Source organism: Monopterus albus, unplaced genomic scaffold (genome assembly GCF_001952655.1).
Source record: "Monopterus albus unplaced genomic scaffold, M_albus_1.0 scaffold355.1, whole genome shotgun sequence".
Taxonomy (NCBI): Eukaryota; Metazoa; Chordata; class Actinopteri; order Synbranchiformes; family Synbranchidae; genus Monopterus; species Monopterus albus.
The window spans coordinates 387,559-404,096 of NW_018128235.1; the positions used below are offsets into that span (position 1 = coordinate 387,559).

General features: G+C 45.3%; 1 protein-coding gene across 1 annotated transcript in view; it reads right to left on the reverse strand.

Annotated features, from left to right (window-relative positions):
- The window catches only part of lama1 (laminin, alpha 1), a 58,825-nt gene that overhangs the window by 29,253 nt on the left and 13,034 nt on the right, over positions 1–16,538 (reverse strand). Inside the window, exons 3-34 of the mRNA XM_020625481.1 lie at positions 13,537–13,649; positions 12,156–12,207; positions 11,884–12,074; positions 11,604–11,783; positions 11,426–11,515; positions 11,223–11,340; positions 10,929–11,107; positions 10,381–10,474; positions 10,143–10,300; positions 9,871–10,011; positions 9,602–9,748; positions 9,382–9,483; positions 9,072–9,286; positions 8,604–8,715; positions 8,271–8,381; positions 7,763–7,890; positions 7,585–7,671; positions 7,294–7,505; positions 6,082–6,188; positions 5,743–5,923; positions 5,519–5,655; positions 4,403–4,636; positions 4,054–4,284; positions 3,143–3,157; positions 2,647–2,832; positions 2,200–2,327; positions 1,944–2,067; positions 1,600–1,740; positions 794–912; positions 629–718; positions 349–542; positions 124–266 (exon numbers count right to left, since the gene is read on the reverse strand). Coding sequence (XP_020481137.1) covers positions 124–266; positions 349–542; positions 629–718; positions 794–912; positions 1,600–1,740; positions 1,944–2,067; positions 2,200–2,327; positions 2,647–2,832; positions 3,143–3,157; positions 4,054–4,284; positions 4,403–4,636; positions 5,519–5,655; positions 5,743–5,923; positions 6,082–6,188; positions 7,294–7,505; positions 7,585–7,671; positions 7,763–7,890; positions 8,271–8,381; positions 8,604–8,715; positions 9,072–9,286; positions 9,382–9,483; positions 9,602–9,748; positions 9,871–10,011; positions 10,143–10,300; positions 10,381–10,474; positions 10,929–11,107; positions 11,223–11,340; positions 11,426–11,515; positions 11,604–11,783; positions 11,884–12,074; positions 12,156–12,207; positions 13,537–13,649 — 4,460 coding nt within the window. The remainder of the gene's footprint in view (positions 1–123; positions 267–348; positions 543–628; positions 719–793; positions 913–1,599; positions 1,741–1,943; positions 2,068–2,199; positions 2,328–2,646; positions 2,833–3,142; positions 3,158–4,053; positions 4,285–4,402; positions 4,637–5,518; positions 5,656–5,742; positions 5,924–6,081; positions 6,189–7,293; positions 7,506–7,584; positions 7,672–7,762; positions 7,891–8,270; positions 8,382–8,603; positions 8,716–9,071; positions 9,287–9,381; positions 9,484–9,601; positions 9,749–9,870; positions 10,012–10,142; positions 10,301–10,380; positions 10,475–10,928; positions 11,108–11,222; positions 11,341–11,425; positions 11,516–11,603; positions 11,784–11,883; positions 12,075–12,155; positions 12,208–13,536; positions 13,650–16,538) is intronic.

Below are 16,538 nucleotides of genomic sequence, written 5' to 3' on the forward strand. Positions count from 1 at the left end.
TATTCTGAAACATCAGCAGGAGAAATGAAACAAATGAGTTCATCAGCAGACCCCCCCCACACACAGGTAGTGTGTTCGGGGTCAATAAATATCTGTAATATCAGTCTTTATGTGTGTTTTTACCTGGAGGGCTCTGGTCTGGTTCTCCAGCGCCACCAACTGGCAGTAAGGCACCATGTCAAGCTCACTCAGGTTGACATATAGGAAGTGGTTGTGCAGTCTGTCCAGACTGTGCAGCAAAACACCAGTGCACTCGTTGTTACACGCTGGAGTTAAGAACAAGTGAATACATCAGCTCTGAAAACATTTGAGCACATGTGTGTCAGTGTGTTCATTGTTGGTACTCACACACACACTCTCCTCCTCGCTGGATATGCCTCTCCTCACACTGGTCACATGACCGACCTCTGACCCCAGCCTTGCACTCACACTGTCCGGTCAGCGCGTTACACGGCAGGTGGAGGGAGCCCCACCCACTGCAGCTACATCGTGAACACACCCCACCCGACAATGAGGGGTTACCATAGTAACCAGAAGAACACCTGCAGGATGACAGCACACAGTCACCTGTTGTACACCTGATGGTGGTGATGTCCTCACTCTACATGAGTATGACATAAAGACTCACCTCTCACAGTATCTCCCCTCATATCCCGTTTGACAGGCGGTGCAGTGAAAATCACCAAACACTCCCTCTAACACACAGGTTGGGCTGAAGCTAGATGGCACAGGTAATGTCAGTAAAACAAAATAAAACAGAAGTCAGTGAATCTGTTCAGTGAATGACGTTCACCTGTTGTCCCGCAGCGGGCAGGCACACAGCAAACAGTCACTGATGGAGCCGCTCACGTTCCCATAATACCCCGAGGCACAGTGCTCGCAGCTCCGTCCACTGGTGTGATGCTGACAGTCCTGTACAAAAACAGAAACAAGTCAGTTTGCTGGTTTCTACTGACCTCCACCACAGGCAACGTCAGGCTCCTTTTACCGGGCCATATTTTTCTTCAAGTATGTATACCAGTATACCTGTTTCAATAGCACCTGAAAGTGAACAGAGGAGTGAAATAACATTTTAAAAATGTACCTTTGTTGCATTTGTGAGTTAATAAAAATGTAATTGTGTGAAGCGGGTACATAATATCATTTGATATTGATTGCAGGCCCCTGAATTGAACTGAAATCAAATGGTGGCATATTTTTATTTATCACAAACATGGGATCGCTGGCCGAGAGAACTGATGTAAGATCATATTGTAACGAAACTCCTGCTTTGCACTCCTGGGACTGACAGCAGGAGTTTTTCTTCCCCTCTGTCACCAAGTGTTTGCTCCAGGGGGATTTGTTGGGTTTTTCTCTTTGTAAAGTGCCCTTGGGATCATTTTTGTTGCGATTTGGTGCTAAACAAATAAAACTGAATTGAACTGAATTCTGACTTGACTGACCTCTGACATCTACTGACTTGTACTGAGTCTTTGACTTCTACTTATTTTTACTTACTTCTACTCCTTTCTGCTTTCTGCGTTATCTCAAGTCTCCAGTCTTCATTTAAAATGTGTCCTTTGGCAGGTTATCCTGTGCTAGCATGTGTTAGCATGTTACCTGGCAGTCACCAGTCTCTGTGTCGCAGCTGTCACTGTGGTTGTTGCAACGACACTGAACACACGGACGAACAAACATTGACTTCTGACTCTGCGACATCAACTCAGACCGAGGCTGACGGAAATAACCCACTGCACACTCCTGCAGACAGACAGGTCAGAGAGAGAGGCAGGTAAGAGAGGTTCAAACACTCTTTATTGATCCTGACCTGATGATCGATCAAATATTTCCTGGTCGATCATATTCTTCTCTTCATGTGAAGCTGTTTATAACTTGTGAAATGGTAAAACCAGTAAAACCAGCTGTTGCCATGGTGACACAGCAATTGGTGTGACCGTCATTACCTGGCAAGACAGACCCATGTATCCAGGTGGACAGACGCAGGACTCAATCAGTCTGGCTACGCCCCCTCTGATCTCTGACCCCTCCTGTGCCTCCACAGCTGTCTCCATGGTAATGTTGGTGATCCTTAACAAAACAACAAATCTTCTCACACTGACATTCAGATTCCAGGGGTAACACTGTATCTGGTTGAGCACACACTTCTAGACACAGTGCACTGCACACACACATATGTGTACTGCATCTGTGTATAAGTACCTGCTCTGCTGCAGTCTGGTCCCATTTGAAGCCTTGATGATGATGTACTGAACATTATTGAGGATGGACATGAAGTCGGCGTGACTCACTGCCTTCTCTGAGACTGAGTTGAAGTACTTCCAATTGTGCTGTAACACACACACAGACACACACAAACTGTTGCAGGTTTTCTACAGAGTGCCGTCATAGTGAGTCCTAAAGTTTAGAGCTGAGTCAGCATTTCTGCATGCCCAGCACCTGTGAAGATTATCTCGCTGAACAAAACCTGTGTTATAAACCGCTGTTTGTCAATAACACAAAAGTCTGTGGAAAAATCCCACTGGCTTTTTGTCAAGGGAACTGGGGTGACACTAACTTCAGGGTTGGCCTACAAAAACACACCATCTCTACGGCTCTGTATTTAAACATTCCTCTTTCTTTGGTTTCCCTTGATTCCTTGCTATGCACCTCTGTCATCCTGATGTCGTGCTGAGTCCTGACGCCAATGCTAGGGGCAACCATGTCAGTGTAGATCACAAGCTCCCTCAGAGACCCGCCCCTCATTAGCACCTGAGGCTCCTGATTGGACAGGCCCAAGCCATCCTCAGCGTAGAAGGTGATGATATAAGACAGCAGGCCACCGTACGACATCAGCTGTACAGTATACACACAATATACTACACAGTAAAGTACACACAATAGCACACAGTGATATTGTTTTTATCCGTAAGTCAACAAAACAGGCTAAACGCTATGCAAAGTTTTAAAACTACTCACTGTAAGTCAATGTGAAGGGCTTACTAACCTGTTTAAACAGTGTAAGATTAAAGCAAGGCAAGTCTATTTGTATAGCACATTTTCATACACAAAGGCATTTCAAAGTGCTGTCAACCAGCAGTTTGGGCTTAATGTAGCAGTGTCAGAGTGATCAGGTGCTCTTAAGTCACATTTTGGGTAATAGTACCTGGTTGCCTTCGAACTGGGATATGTTCAGCATAAAATAGCTAAAAATATATCGATATTGGCAAGGGTTAGATATATGCTGGACGTTAAAGCATTGCGCATTTTGTATTTGTATGGTGTAGTGGTGAATAATAAATCAGATTCCAGAAGAATTAGGTGATAGAACAGTATGTAGCTCATATAGACTTCATTTGGTATTAGCTTGTGAAAGGGAGAGCTGAGTGATTATGAGTTTATTAAGTTCATGTGAGGTGGACAATGGGCTTATGTAAGTGGTTATATAATTAATACTTAGAATCCTAGTTAAAGCCCAAGTATGGTCAGAGATGTTCCTTGGTGAGGGCCTTTGCCAGAACATTGGGAGTCAACCTTCCTGTCTTCCCGGAATGGAGTGAGAAGGGGGGCCCTGGTAGACGTCAAGACTGAAAAAGTCCAGCTGTGGTGAAGTAGCTAGTGGCTGAGCTGATAAAGAGGAGTGAGCCTGAGGGAGCCAGGGGAGCGAGGAGAAGGACCATGCTGCAGTAAACAGTAGACGAGGTACCTTTTAGGGACCCAGCCGGCTGGGGAGAAGACGACTGACTGGGGCTGACTGACTCAGGACTGATAACAAAGGACCTGACCTGACTGACTGGTGCTCCGACAATCTTTAGGCTTTATCTATTTCATTGCAGGAGGAGAGTCTCTGTTCTCTGTTCTCTGTTCCCTAACTACAAGAGTATCTGTTTAAATACTACTCTACTCAGAATAATTGTAATATTAAATGATCCTTTGAATTGTATTGGTTCGTCTGAATTAATTTAGTTGGTATCTCACTCTTGCCACGACACAGTATATAAATGTATTTATACCAACATGTACTCTGTTGTTTCACATGTAGATGGAAACAGGTGATTGGCTGTGGTGACCCCTAACGGGAACAGCCGAAAGAAGAAGAAGATTCTGTTGTTTCACATGTATACATACATACTGATTTAGTATGCATGTACTAGAAAAACTCACAGGTACTCTGGTGAGGCCTCCCTGCTCCTCACAGTCTTGACTGAGTCCTGAACAGAAACACTGCAAACAGCCATCTGGATTCTCGCCCGACAGACCAAACCAACCAGAAACACACTCCTCACAGTGCCGACCCGACACACCTGTCTGGGTGTACACACATATGAACACACTGAAAGTAAGATCAACACCTTTGTGTAATTTGTGACAGAGAAAATGTAGCTTCCTGTAGTTGCCACCAGTGGTCACTAAACACACACGTTACCTTGCACACACACTCTCCGCTGTCTTGACAGTGGCACACTCCCAGCGTTGTGTTACAGAATGTTTCATTTGTTCCTGCCACGTCACAGCCACATGCCAAACATGCTGGGTAACCATAGTAACCAGGTGCACACTGGTCACATGACTTGCCAAAGAATCCCTCTCTGCAGTGACACTGCCCATTGGTTAGATTACACTGAGGGGTGGAGCTTCCTGCTGCACTGCAGCTGCATGGCTGCAGAGAGAGCAGAAGGTTAGTAGGTCACACCTGTCACAGTCTATCAAATGAGCACCAAAACTGCACTGTGCAGCCTGATCGCTATCACGCCTCTTGCCCCACAGTGGTACAAACAGATTCCAATGGTGCCATGACAATAGAGCCCTGTATTTGGTTTGAATTGGGAAGCCAGGATTTCCCACTTCCCAGTTGTAAAATTCAACTGGAACACCCCCTGAAATCGGATTTTCGACTCAGAAAGTTGGACAAACTACAGTGTCTATAATGTGTTGTTTTAAACTGGTATTGCAAACAATGGCTAATAACAGCTAGCCTGGCTCAACTGGTATTATGGTTAAAAAGCCCATGGCATGTTGTTTCCATTTAATGTTTAATCTTGGGTGCCTCTAGCTTTGCATCATCATAACTCCAATAGTCTGTAATTATTTCAGAACAATGAAACCTGAGAGCCTTTTCCTAAAAACGAGAGGATGGTTTGTGAATGCGCACGACTCCTGATGCCAGTGAGAAGGCCCATGCACCACAGACAGTGCACGCTTCAGTACTCAGAAGTGCCACCTGTGCTTTAATGATGCTGCAATCTGAACAAACTGTGTTTTACCTATGTAGTACACCTGTGAGTAATCAGTTGTGCACAGCACACTGAGGACACAGATGGACCAAAAACTCTGGCACCTGCCCTGGAGCCACACTCCCGGCTGCTGGAAACTGAAGCAGTCAGCATTTGATATATTTTGTAGATTTCATTTAGCTTTTCAATGTATTTGATGACTAATCAATAAAATGTTCATTTTTTTAATAATTGGGGTGAGGAGGGCGGCTACATCTCCCGTGGCAATTATGCGCTTGTGTTTATACCTTTTGTACATGTATATGTACCTTGCAGCCTGTGGTTGGGTCACGACCCCAGTAACCTCTCTCACACCTGTCACAGGTGTCTCCGTCTGTATGGGCAGGGCAGATGCACTCTCCGCTCACTGGGTCACAGTTCCCACCAGTGTGATCACAGGTGCATGCTGGGAGAAGAACAGATCAAAGCCAGTCAGAGAAGAGGGTCCACCATTCAGCAACGAGACTGATCTTTACGTCTTCTGTTTATCTACCTGTGCAGCCATTGCCATGGAAACCATAGTAACCGTGACTACAGCAGTCACACTTGTGTCCAGTAATACCCTGCTCACACTGGCACTGTCCCTCCTCATCACATGACTGATTAACAGAGCCCGTCCGATTACAGCCACAGGCCTGGCAGCCCCGCCCACTCAGAAGCCCAAAAAATCCAGACTAAAAAATAAACAAACAAATAACATTTACATAATTTACACAGAAACAATAAGACAACAGAGCAAACCTCACCTGCTGAGGATCATGAAAGGACTGCATGAGGTCTTGTCTGGAATTTAACACATATTTATGTTACTGTGTGAGTGAGTGTGTCTCACTTGGCAGCGGTCACAGGTGCGCCCCATCACGTTTTCTCTGCATGAGCACTGACCCGTTGTGACATCACACAAACTGGAGAAGGCCCCACTAACATCACAGCCGCACTCTGAAAGAGAGGGAGAGAGAAAGAGACCTGCCCGTTGTCAGTCTGACACTAAAGCCCTGCCTGCTGTGATGAGGCCATGCCTACATGCTGCAAAGCATTGTCCTTCAGTTTTTAAAGAGTTAAAATGTTTCTGTTCATATTGTGCCTTTTAGAGAGTTCCCAGTCTTTGCTTATGCGTTTAAGGTGTAACTGAGCATTAATATCACTCAGAATATGAATAACTTTATAAATTTATAACACCATTTATAGTGAAAGTTAATGTGATTCATCAGATTATCAGGCAACTAGACATCAAAACATAAAATTAAAAATTATAAATATACTTATCGAACAAAAAGACACTTTAAAATCATTTTTTAGTGAAAAGTATCCTGAAATTAACATACATTTTGGTGCTCAGGCATATGAAACTGAGTCACAATTTGGACAAAAACAAATAAAAAGATGTAAAAATTTATTGACCTTTAATAATCTGTAGTGACCTTTAGTGACCTTACAGTGGCTTCTTGTTTATTTGATACTAAAGCTTTTTCTTAATGACTGATCAGTGAGTGATTGTCTGCCTGCAGTTCAGTGATTTCACCAGTAGATGTCAGGACATACAAACATACACAGTCATGTGACTGCAGAGCATGAAGGTCAGAGGCTGAATCTAATCTGGATTTGTAAAGACCAACATTACTGCTACCGTACACACCACCCTGAGTGTGTGTGTGTGCTCAGCCGTCTAAAAATGTTGTGTCTGTAAAAAGTGAAGGTTGTTGATAACACTGTCTCTACCAGCAGACTGACTTTTGTTCCTGAACCTGTTGAACCTTCACTAGAATCCAGTTAAATATTTCAGATGCAGCTCAAACCAACCAATCAGCTTCAAGTGCTGCAGCCAAACCTGAACCTTTAAAACACAAAGTCACAGAATCTAAACAAATATGGTGATTTATTTACAGTTGCATTATTTGAGGTGCAGCACCATGAGTGAGAACTGGGGCAGTCATCACCTGGCTCAGTCTGATGGGAGGGTCTACCACTGAGCCTCCGGGACCAAACCGAGGGAGAAACTCAGTCTAAGTATTATTCTCTCAAAGCAGGTGCATATGTCTCTTACCCCGACAGTCCTTGGCATTCACGGCATCTCCGTAGTAACCAGGCCGACAGACATCACAGTGCTTCCCAGTTGTGTTGCCAAGGCAACGCAGACACTCCCCAGTGATAGTGTCACAGTGTCCCGCCTCACTGATGTTCACGTTACCATTACATGCGCAGGGAACACAGGCCCCGCCCACCACCTGTGGGTTACCGTAGTAACCACTGGCACACCTGGAGAGAGAGACACACAGGTGTTACATCTGGTTCTCCTGTACACTGATTGGTCCATCAGCCTGTCAGTCATTCTCACCTCTCACAGTTGGTCCCAGCATATCCTTCCTGACACTGGTCACATGACACCTGACCAGGTGCCTCCAGCACACAGGTGAGGCTGAAGCTAAAATACACACAAATTTACACTCAGCCACTGTCAAGATTTCTGTAAAACAAAGTTTTTTTTGTTTAAAATCAGGGATGAAGAAACACACCTGTTGGATGGCTCTGTCAGAGGGCACGGACAGACCTGACAGTCATCTGTTGTCCCCTCGGTAGCATCGCCATAGAAACCAGGTAGACACTGTCCGCAGTTAGGACCTGTAGTGTTATGGGTACACCCCTGAGAGATGGACAGGTCAGACAGAGAAACAGGTCAGCTGACCATGGTAACAGATTTAGATGATTAACAGTATGAGTTATTCGATAAAGTGTAATCAACTGTAAGAAAACACCACAACACTAATAAAACACTGTAACACATGCAAAATTCTGTAACACTATAATAAAATACTGTAGCACTGAAAAGGAAACAAAACACAAACACTATAACACTGAAATAAAACACTGACTGTAATAAAGTAATGTAATACTGTAATAAAATGCAAGTGCTTTAATAAAATACTATAACAAACAGTAACCAGTGTGTCAGCTGTTTGTTTATCGCTCCTGCTGGTGCAATCCTAACACTTATGTTACTTTGACTGTTTTATTAAAACTCACCAAACAAACTCCGTTGATGTCGCACTCGGTGGCATGATCATTACACTCACACTGCACACAGTTTCCTCCAAATAAAACTCCTCCTACTCTGTAAAAACCTGGGAGACACACCTACAACACACATGATGTAGAAAAACTAATAAACATGCGCAAAAATGCATAGAAAAGTCATTTGATTGAGTTCAGTATCTGTAGCAATGGTACACACACAAAATTAACACCACTGACAGTATTAGCAGAACTAACGGTAGTAGCAATACTGACAGAACTGAAGTACCAGCCAATGATGTTAAGCTACAAAGCTCAAAGGGTTAAATGCAGTGGAGTGCTGACCTCACAGGAAGTGCCGCTGTAACCCCATGGACATTCACATGTTTCCACCGCAACTGCCTGAAGGCCAGAAACTGATCCAGGGTCAGCAACATCGAGAGATACTGAACTGAGACTGACAGATAAGCAGAGAAACAGACAAACAGGCATGTTCATTGGATTCATCAGTAGCATTCACTATGATTTCTATTCAGATTCCCCTGGAGAATCCTGAGGGGTTCCCATGTCTGATTCTGGGTCATTGACCCAGATCCAACAATGCCAGGTCTTCAATACCTCAGAAAGAACCTCATCCACACATGGTGTCACTGCAGAGCATTTTTAGCCCCAGCGGTCTCTGACAAAGCCTTCCAGGTCCACCTCATCTCTGTTTGAGGAAGCGCTGGTTCAAGAGTTTTTTTCCTGCTAACTGACTTTATGACATGTAATGAGATTGTTTCACATTAGATCCAATCAAAAAACATTCTCTACCGTATTGGCCCGTTGGTGGAGGTGTTCAGGTGTACTCTGACTGTCAGAGACGTCACACTAGCCAGGGCTGAGAGGAGGTCATCACGAGAAACCCGAACACCTGTCTGATCATCCACAAATCCGTGTGGGTTGATCGCCACGCCAACCAAAGTTTTGGTCAGCGGAGTGAGGAAGAGGAGGAAAGGAGGCGAGAGACGAAGAGCCCGGCCGTTACCCTGAAAACAAGACAGAATAAAAGTGGGGAGCAGTTTGGGTGTTGTCGTCTATAAAAACGATGTTTGTAGTTTTTAATCTGAAACTTTTTCTAAACCTCAATAATGATGTCAGAGTGGGCAGGGAGAGAGCGGTCTTTATTGTCCAATAGGATGTCATAAACCACCGAGTAGTTCAGATAACCTCCGTAAGACGCCAGCTAGCAACATAGAAAGGCAAAGGGACATATGAAAAATGAAAAGACAGACAGACAAGGAGGCAGGTTATTTCTTTAATGATTGATGGCATTATGAGCAAATATGGAAATGATAGCTGACCTTGTTGCCAAGGAAATTGATGGGCGCCACCCATGAGAGCAGTTGGTGGGTGTGGCCAGAGGGGGTGTTTCCAAGAATGGGGAGTTCGTTGCCATGGGTGATATAGAGGGACTGAGAGGGGCGGAGCCAAGAATCTGTATGAAACACCTGAGCAAAAATATCAGAAATGATCAAATATTATCATGTCTTATCTGAATACAGATGTGTATCTATAAAGCTCAGTGTGTGTTACCTCTGCAGAGGTGTGTTTATCTGTACACATGTGTTACCTGAGCTGTAAGCCAGGTGGAGCTCTCACAGACGTCAGACACACCAAAGCAAAAACAATCGGTGCAACCAAGTGGATTTTTCTCCTGCAGGTTGTAGAACCCTGGTTTACACAGATCACAGTGAGCCCCCATCACATTCACCTGAGGAGGAGAGAAGAAGAAATTAGGTGACATCAGCACACACAGGCAAGACTCAGGTTTGTCCTGTGATATTAAAGCCATTAATGCATGAAGCTGTAGGTAACCCCACCCCCTATGACATCACTGCTTACCTTGCAGGTGCAGGGGCTGCAGGGGTCGGAGTTGGTGCTGCCAGACAGGTTGCACTTACAGTGAACACACTGAGGAAAATCTCTGTATCCAAATGCACAACGATCACACTGTTGACCTGCAAAGCCCTTCCGACACACACACTGACCTGCAGACACACCTGGACACACAAACTTAGTGAGAGCCTCAGCACATCTTTACTGGCAATACACAGAGTAGATCAAGAACAACAACACTAACCTGGCTGTGTGCTGTGTCTGGCACAGACTGTCAACTTTGACCCTCTCAGGTCACAGTTACACTCGACACACGGAAAGTCTGAGTACGGAGAGACCTATACACACACACACACGCACACACACACACACACACACACACACAGAGGCACGCAAACATAAACACACAACACGCACAAAGTAAAATCAAGTATTTTTGGCTCTAAAACATGAACTGAGTTAATTTTGAATCTGAATTTCAGACTGAATTTGCAGTATTTGTGCGTACCTCAGCGGGTCTGTGGTATTATTTGCAGTATTTGTGCGTACCTCAGCGGGTCTGTGGTATTATTTGCAGTAATTGTATGTACCTCAGCAGGTCTGTGGTATTATTTGCAGTATTTGTGCGTACCTCAGCGGGTCTGTGGTGTTTGCAGTATTTGTGCGTAGCTCAGCGGGTCTGTGGTATTATTTGCAGTATTTGTGCATACTTCAGCAGGCCTGTAGTATTATTTGCAGTATTTGTGCGTACCTCAGTGGGTCTGTGGTATTATTTGCAGTATTTGTGTGTACCTCAGCGGGTCTGTAGTACCCATCTCTGCAGGTCTCACAATTGATGCCAGCTGTATTTTCTTGACAGTCGATACAAACTCCACCTCCCTGACGAACGCCGTGAGAGTTTAAACTCAGAAAGAGTTCGGAGACGGTTTGATTGTAGAAGCAGTCAACTGCTTTGCTGTGACAGTTACACTCTGAGTGGCAGACAGGCGAGAAGTAGACGGGTGTGTTGAAACAATGACAATAACAAAACACAGTCAGAAATGGAGTGAAAGGCCTGCCTACATTTCTGCCCATTCCATCTCTTACTTTCACAGGTGTTTCCCTTGGCGACTGTTCCTGGTTGCCATGGCTGCTGGTGGTAACCGGGGCAACATTCATTACAGTTCTCCCCACAGGTATTGTGTTCACACACACACTGCAGCTTCTGCATGCACACACAGGATAAAGTCCATGGAAACATTTGTATCACCAATCAGAACACTGTATAGGTGTGCAGATGTACTCGTTACCTTGGTGACAGGGTCAAGTGGGCAGCTCTGAGCGTGTCCATAACAGATGCACATCCCGCCCACAGAGATGTCCTTGATGGAATAATAATACTGAGACAAACAAATAAACAAGCTAAATCATTTTGTCCATCTACAACTATATCATTAAAAATTTCTTTCTCTCTGCGGGCCGTCTCACCCTCCGGGTAACAATGGGGTCGACCTCTCGGGGGTCACGGACACTAAGCGTCATCAGATCGGCATTCAGTGTTCTGATTCGCTGAAGTCTGAGTCTGATGTAACGAGCTGACGTAAAGTTTAGGAGGTCAGATGACAAATCTTCAGAACTGGGTCGGCCATTAATCAGAGAGGTGTGGATCTGAGAGACAGACAGGTAGATAAGAGAGACAGGTACATATCAGACAGGTGCAGAGAGAGACATATACAGGTTAGATAGACAGACAGACAGCCTTTCTCACCTCTCCGTGCTCCAGGGGGTTCAGTTTGGAGTAATATGATGTACAGATGACCTCGGTGTCGCTCTTGTAGGTCGGAGCACCAAGTCTTGGTGTGATATTGTAACGAGTCAAACACTCAGAGTCACTGATGGCATAAAACTGCCAGGGGTCAAAGGTCACACCATCCAGCGATCGCTCCAAAACCCAGTTACCTGAGAGACAGACAGTTCAGTCAGATTGTTTGAAACAATTAAAGTGTACATGTGGGATGCAATTCGTCAGCCTGGTCTCACCTGGTCGAGGAGCGTTAGCTGCCTTGATGATCACATAGGCGACCTGAAAAATCTGGATAGACAGAAATACTCATTACATATAAATCTCCTGGTTACTGTAAACATCTTTGTCTGTGCCACAGTCAGTGGGGGGGCTATCTAGATATTTTGGTTCTTCTACCCCTACATGTATTGTGGATTAGAAAAGCTGGATTCAGTCATGCAAGATCAGCGCACGTTGTTGTGGTCAGTGACTAGACCATGTGTCAACAGCTGAAACCACGATCAGCTGGTTGCTGGTCAGCTATAGACAGATGTCTAAAGTGAGAGCGCAGTCTGTCAGAATGAGAGAAAACATCTTCTGGAGGCCAAGAGGCGGTTAAAGAGTTAATTCATAAGTAAGGTACCTCTGCAATGGTGGTGACAAAGTGGTGAGATGGAGGAAAACAGTAAATGGTCTTATACTTGTATAGCGCCTTTCTATGCTTTACAGCACACTCAAAGCACTTTCACACTATTTGGCCATTCACACTCCCAAACGCTCACATATTCACACAACTGGGAGTTCAGTTGCTCAAGGACACTTCAACATGTTGACTGGACAAGCCAGGAATCGAATTGCTAATCCTCCGGTTAGGGAACAACCCGCTCTACCTCCTGAACCACAGCCACCCCCAACAGTGGCTGACAAATGAATGTATCCCATTTAAATCCTTAACATGGCCACGACTGCTTGTCCACTGCTCTGATATGGCGGTGCATGTGTAATCTGTGCATTATCTTCAGTGAGAACCTGGGAAAGATCAGATCAATGAATTCCCTTTGCTTTTACAGCACACAGGAAGAAGGCAGACTATGAACACTGAGGAACTGTTTCAGAGCCACGTACACTTTCAGAACAGCTCGACAAACAGCGCTCTTTCCTAACATCACCAAACATATATAAGAAGGCGCAGCTTGTGAGGAGACTCAAGTCAGTGCACACCGAGTGGCGGTCAGAGCACGGCCCCTCTTTGGCTGGCCCCTAATATGAGGCACTAACAGTCCACTTCAGTGCTTCCCTCCTGACTGACACGGTACCATCTGATGAACAACAGGCTGGGATGGGTCACAGGGCCCCATCGATCTCCCACTGATCTCTCTGTTTTCTTTAAATGTGTCTTATGATAATCGCTCCAATGTCAGTGAGTCGCTTCCTGCTCCGAGCCCCTTTAAATGTGAGGGGTTTGAGATTATGGACGTGTTGCCGTGGCAACAAGATTTTTGAAGTACCAACAGATCTGGCATCATGTGAAATAGTGAGCTAACATGTTAATCCATGAGGGAAGAACAGTCCTCTGCCTGAGATGCAGCAGGCGTCTCCTCTGGTGCCTTACCTGGACACCTGGCGGGAGCATGTTACCTGTTTTAGGTCCAGTGTGATGGTGATCCAATGAAACTGTTGTCCATTCTTGATGCTTGGACTCTGCCACCACTGATTCGTCCCATCAATGGCATTTGTGATTGGATGGCGTTCTGAAGCAGACACACACTTGAATGTATTAAAGATAATTAATATCTTAAAATAAGTACTGTGACTAGGGATGTACAAATATTTGTAATTTTGCAATATCACAATATAAAAATTTGCTGGCACTGTGAAGGTGTCTACCTGGATATTATGGTTATTTCACTAGTGCAACTGCGTTGAGATCACAATACTGAAAACTGACAAAGCAGATACTCCATCATCAACTCACGGGCTGATGTGTGGTAGCAGCCAAAGCTTGTGATGACCACGCACTACGTTCTGAGCATTACGTACTTCAGTCACAAGACATTTTTCCATTATAGGAACCAAGGGAAACGCGTTGTGCCGAGTAGTGCTCATCACGGGCCTTGCGCTCGTCTCCACTACGGTTCACCCGCATTGGAGATGCATTCTGGGAGCTAAATGTCAGCACCCCTTAGGAGGTAGGACTAAAATCAAGTACCAGGAATGTGGGGGGGCAGTGCGTGTGCGCAGAGCAGTCGACCATGATTGGTTAAATGTCTGCATCTTCGCATCACAAGCACCGTATGTAAACACACAGCTGACCGCATGCATGAGAGAGGAGCGGCCCCCATCCTCCTCCAATCAGAGACCCACAGGGAGGAAATATGGTGGGCGGTTGATGTCAGCGCTCAGGCTATGCCTAGTGATAGTCTTCTGACACCTGAGGCTCCAACACAAGCACAGTAGCTCATGAAGCAATTGTATTGAACCACTGTGCCGAGGCGTTTTTTGGTCATGTGAATAGTGACGTTCGAAGCACTTGAGTGACGTTGAAAGCAGTTGAGTGCCTCGGACATCATACAAATCAACTGATTGGTTCGGTTTGTCAAGTAAATCACTTTGGATTGAGTGTGTTCAGGGATATCCCTATTTAGTGGCATTCATTTGAATCTGTCTTTGCAGAGCAGGTTGGTTTGTTGCTGTTGTTGCTGTTAGTTTCTTTGAGAATTAGTAGTGTTGTAGCAGATTGTGTATTTCATGGAGAATCACTGTAGATAGAGAGATAGATCAATAGATAGCTAGATAGTAAGTTACATAGAGAAATAGATAAAATTAGTTACATAGTTAGATAATGCTAGATTTAGTTACATTGATAGTCCTAAATAACGTTAGATATAGATAAGATATATATAGATATAGATATATTGCATATATAGTTTCCCAAACCTATATGAATTATCCAAGCATTTCCTGGAGAGAGAGAGAGACAGAGAGAGAGAGAATAGATTAATGCTACTATACAAAAAGCCCTTATGAATAGAAATTCTATCAACGACCGTGCCATCGCCCGGCATGGCGCAGCCGGGCCCCCACCCTGGAGCCAGGCCCCCAATCTGAACACGAGAGGTGTTTTGTTATTGGACTTCTGTGCTAGTCACAGTTTGTCCATAATGAACACCATGTTCAAGCATAAGGGTGTCCATCAACGCATGTAGCACCAGGACACACTAGGCCGGAGGTCAATGATCGACTTTGTGGTTGTTTCATCTGACCTCCTGCCGTATGTTTTAGACACTCGAGTGAAGAGAGGGGCGCAGCTGTCATCTGATCACCACCTGGTGTTGAGCTGGATCCGATGGTGGGGGAGGAAGCTGGACAGGCTCGGCAGACCCAAACGTATTGTGAGGGTCTGTTGGGAACGTTTAGCAGAATTCCCTGTCAGAGAGATCTTCAACTTCCACCTCCAGCAGAGCTTTGACCAGATCCCGGGGGAGGTTGGAGACATTGAGTCCAAGTGGACCATGTTCTCCGCCTCCATTGTCAATGCAGCCGTTTGGAGCTGTGGCCGTAAGGTCTCTGGTGCCTGTCACGGCGGCAATCCCTGAATCCGGTGGTGGACACCGGAAGTAAGGGATGCCGTCAAGCTGAAGAAGGAGTCCTTTTGAGCCTGGTTGGCTTGTGGGACACCTGAGGCAGCTGACAGGTACCAGCAGGCCAAGCGGACTGCAGCCCGGGTGGTTGTGGAGGCAAAAACTCGGGTCTGGGAAGAGTTCAGTGAGGCCATAGAGAGGGACTATCGATCAGCCATGAAGAAATTCTGGCAAACCGTCCGGCGCCTCAGGAGGGGGAAGCAGTGACCTGCCAAAACTGTTTACAGTAGAGGTGGGCAGCTGTTGACCTCAACTGGGGACATCGTCAGATGGTGGAAAGAATACTTTGAGGATTTCCTCAACCCAAGCAAGATGGACACCTGGAACTTCCGTGGCCGATTACCAAGACTACGTGAAATGCCTTCTGAAAGTCTACTAGAGGATGGGAATGCAGCACTAAGAACAATCCCTACTATGACCATCACTGAAACCAACAAGCTGATATACACCATAGCAACCGTGGTCCTTGACCATAAGGAGCAGTATCCTCCATGGAGAAGGAGGTTGGAGACCAAGATCAAGGCAGCAAGGAGAGAAGTTAGCCAGCTATCGGAATTGCAGAAAGGCGTGATGAACAAAGGGGTACCTAAGTACAACTCACTGTCCATACCTGAGGCCTTGGAGACTGCCAAGCAAAGGCTCGCAGCTCTGGCCACCTGGCTGAAGAGGTACAACAGAGAAGTTGAAGCCAGGAGAATAAACCAAATGTTCTCCACTGAGCCATCTAAAGTGTATTCTAAGTGGCAGGGTAATAACATGAGAGCAGACCCACCAAGGCTGGAGACTGAACAGTTCTGGAAGAGCATACCTGGCTGGAAGAAAATTACTCGTCAATAAGTCATAAATTAATGTTTATATGTGGTGACTTTAATATAGATTTGTTGAATCCTAACAAGCACACAGCAACTGAGGAGTTTATTAACACATTATATAGATGTAGTTTATACCCAAAAATTACAAAACCAAGTAGATTAACAACCCAGCATGCAACACTAATAG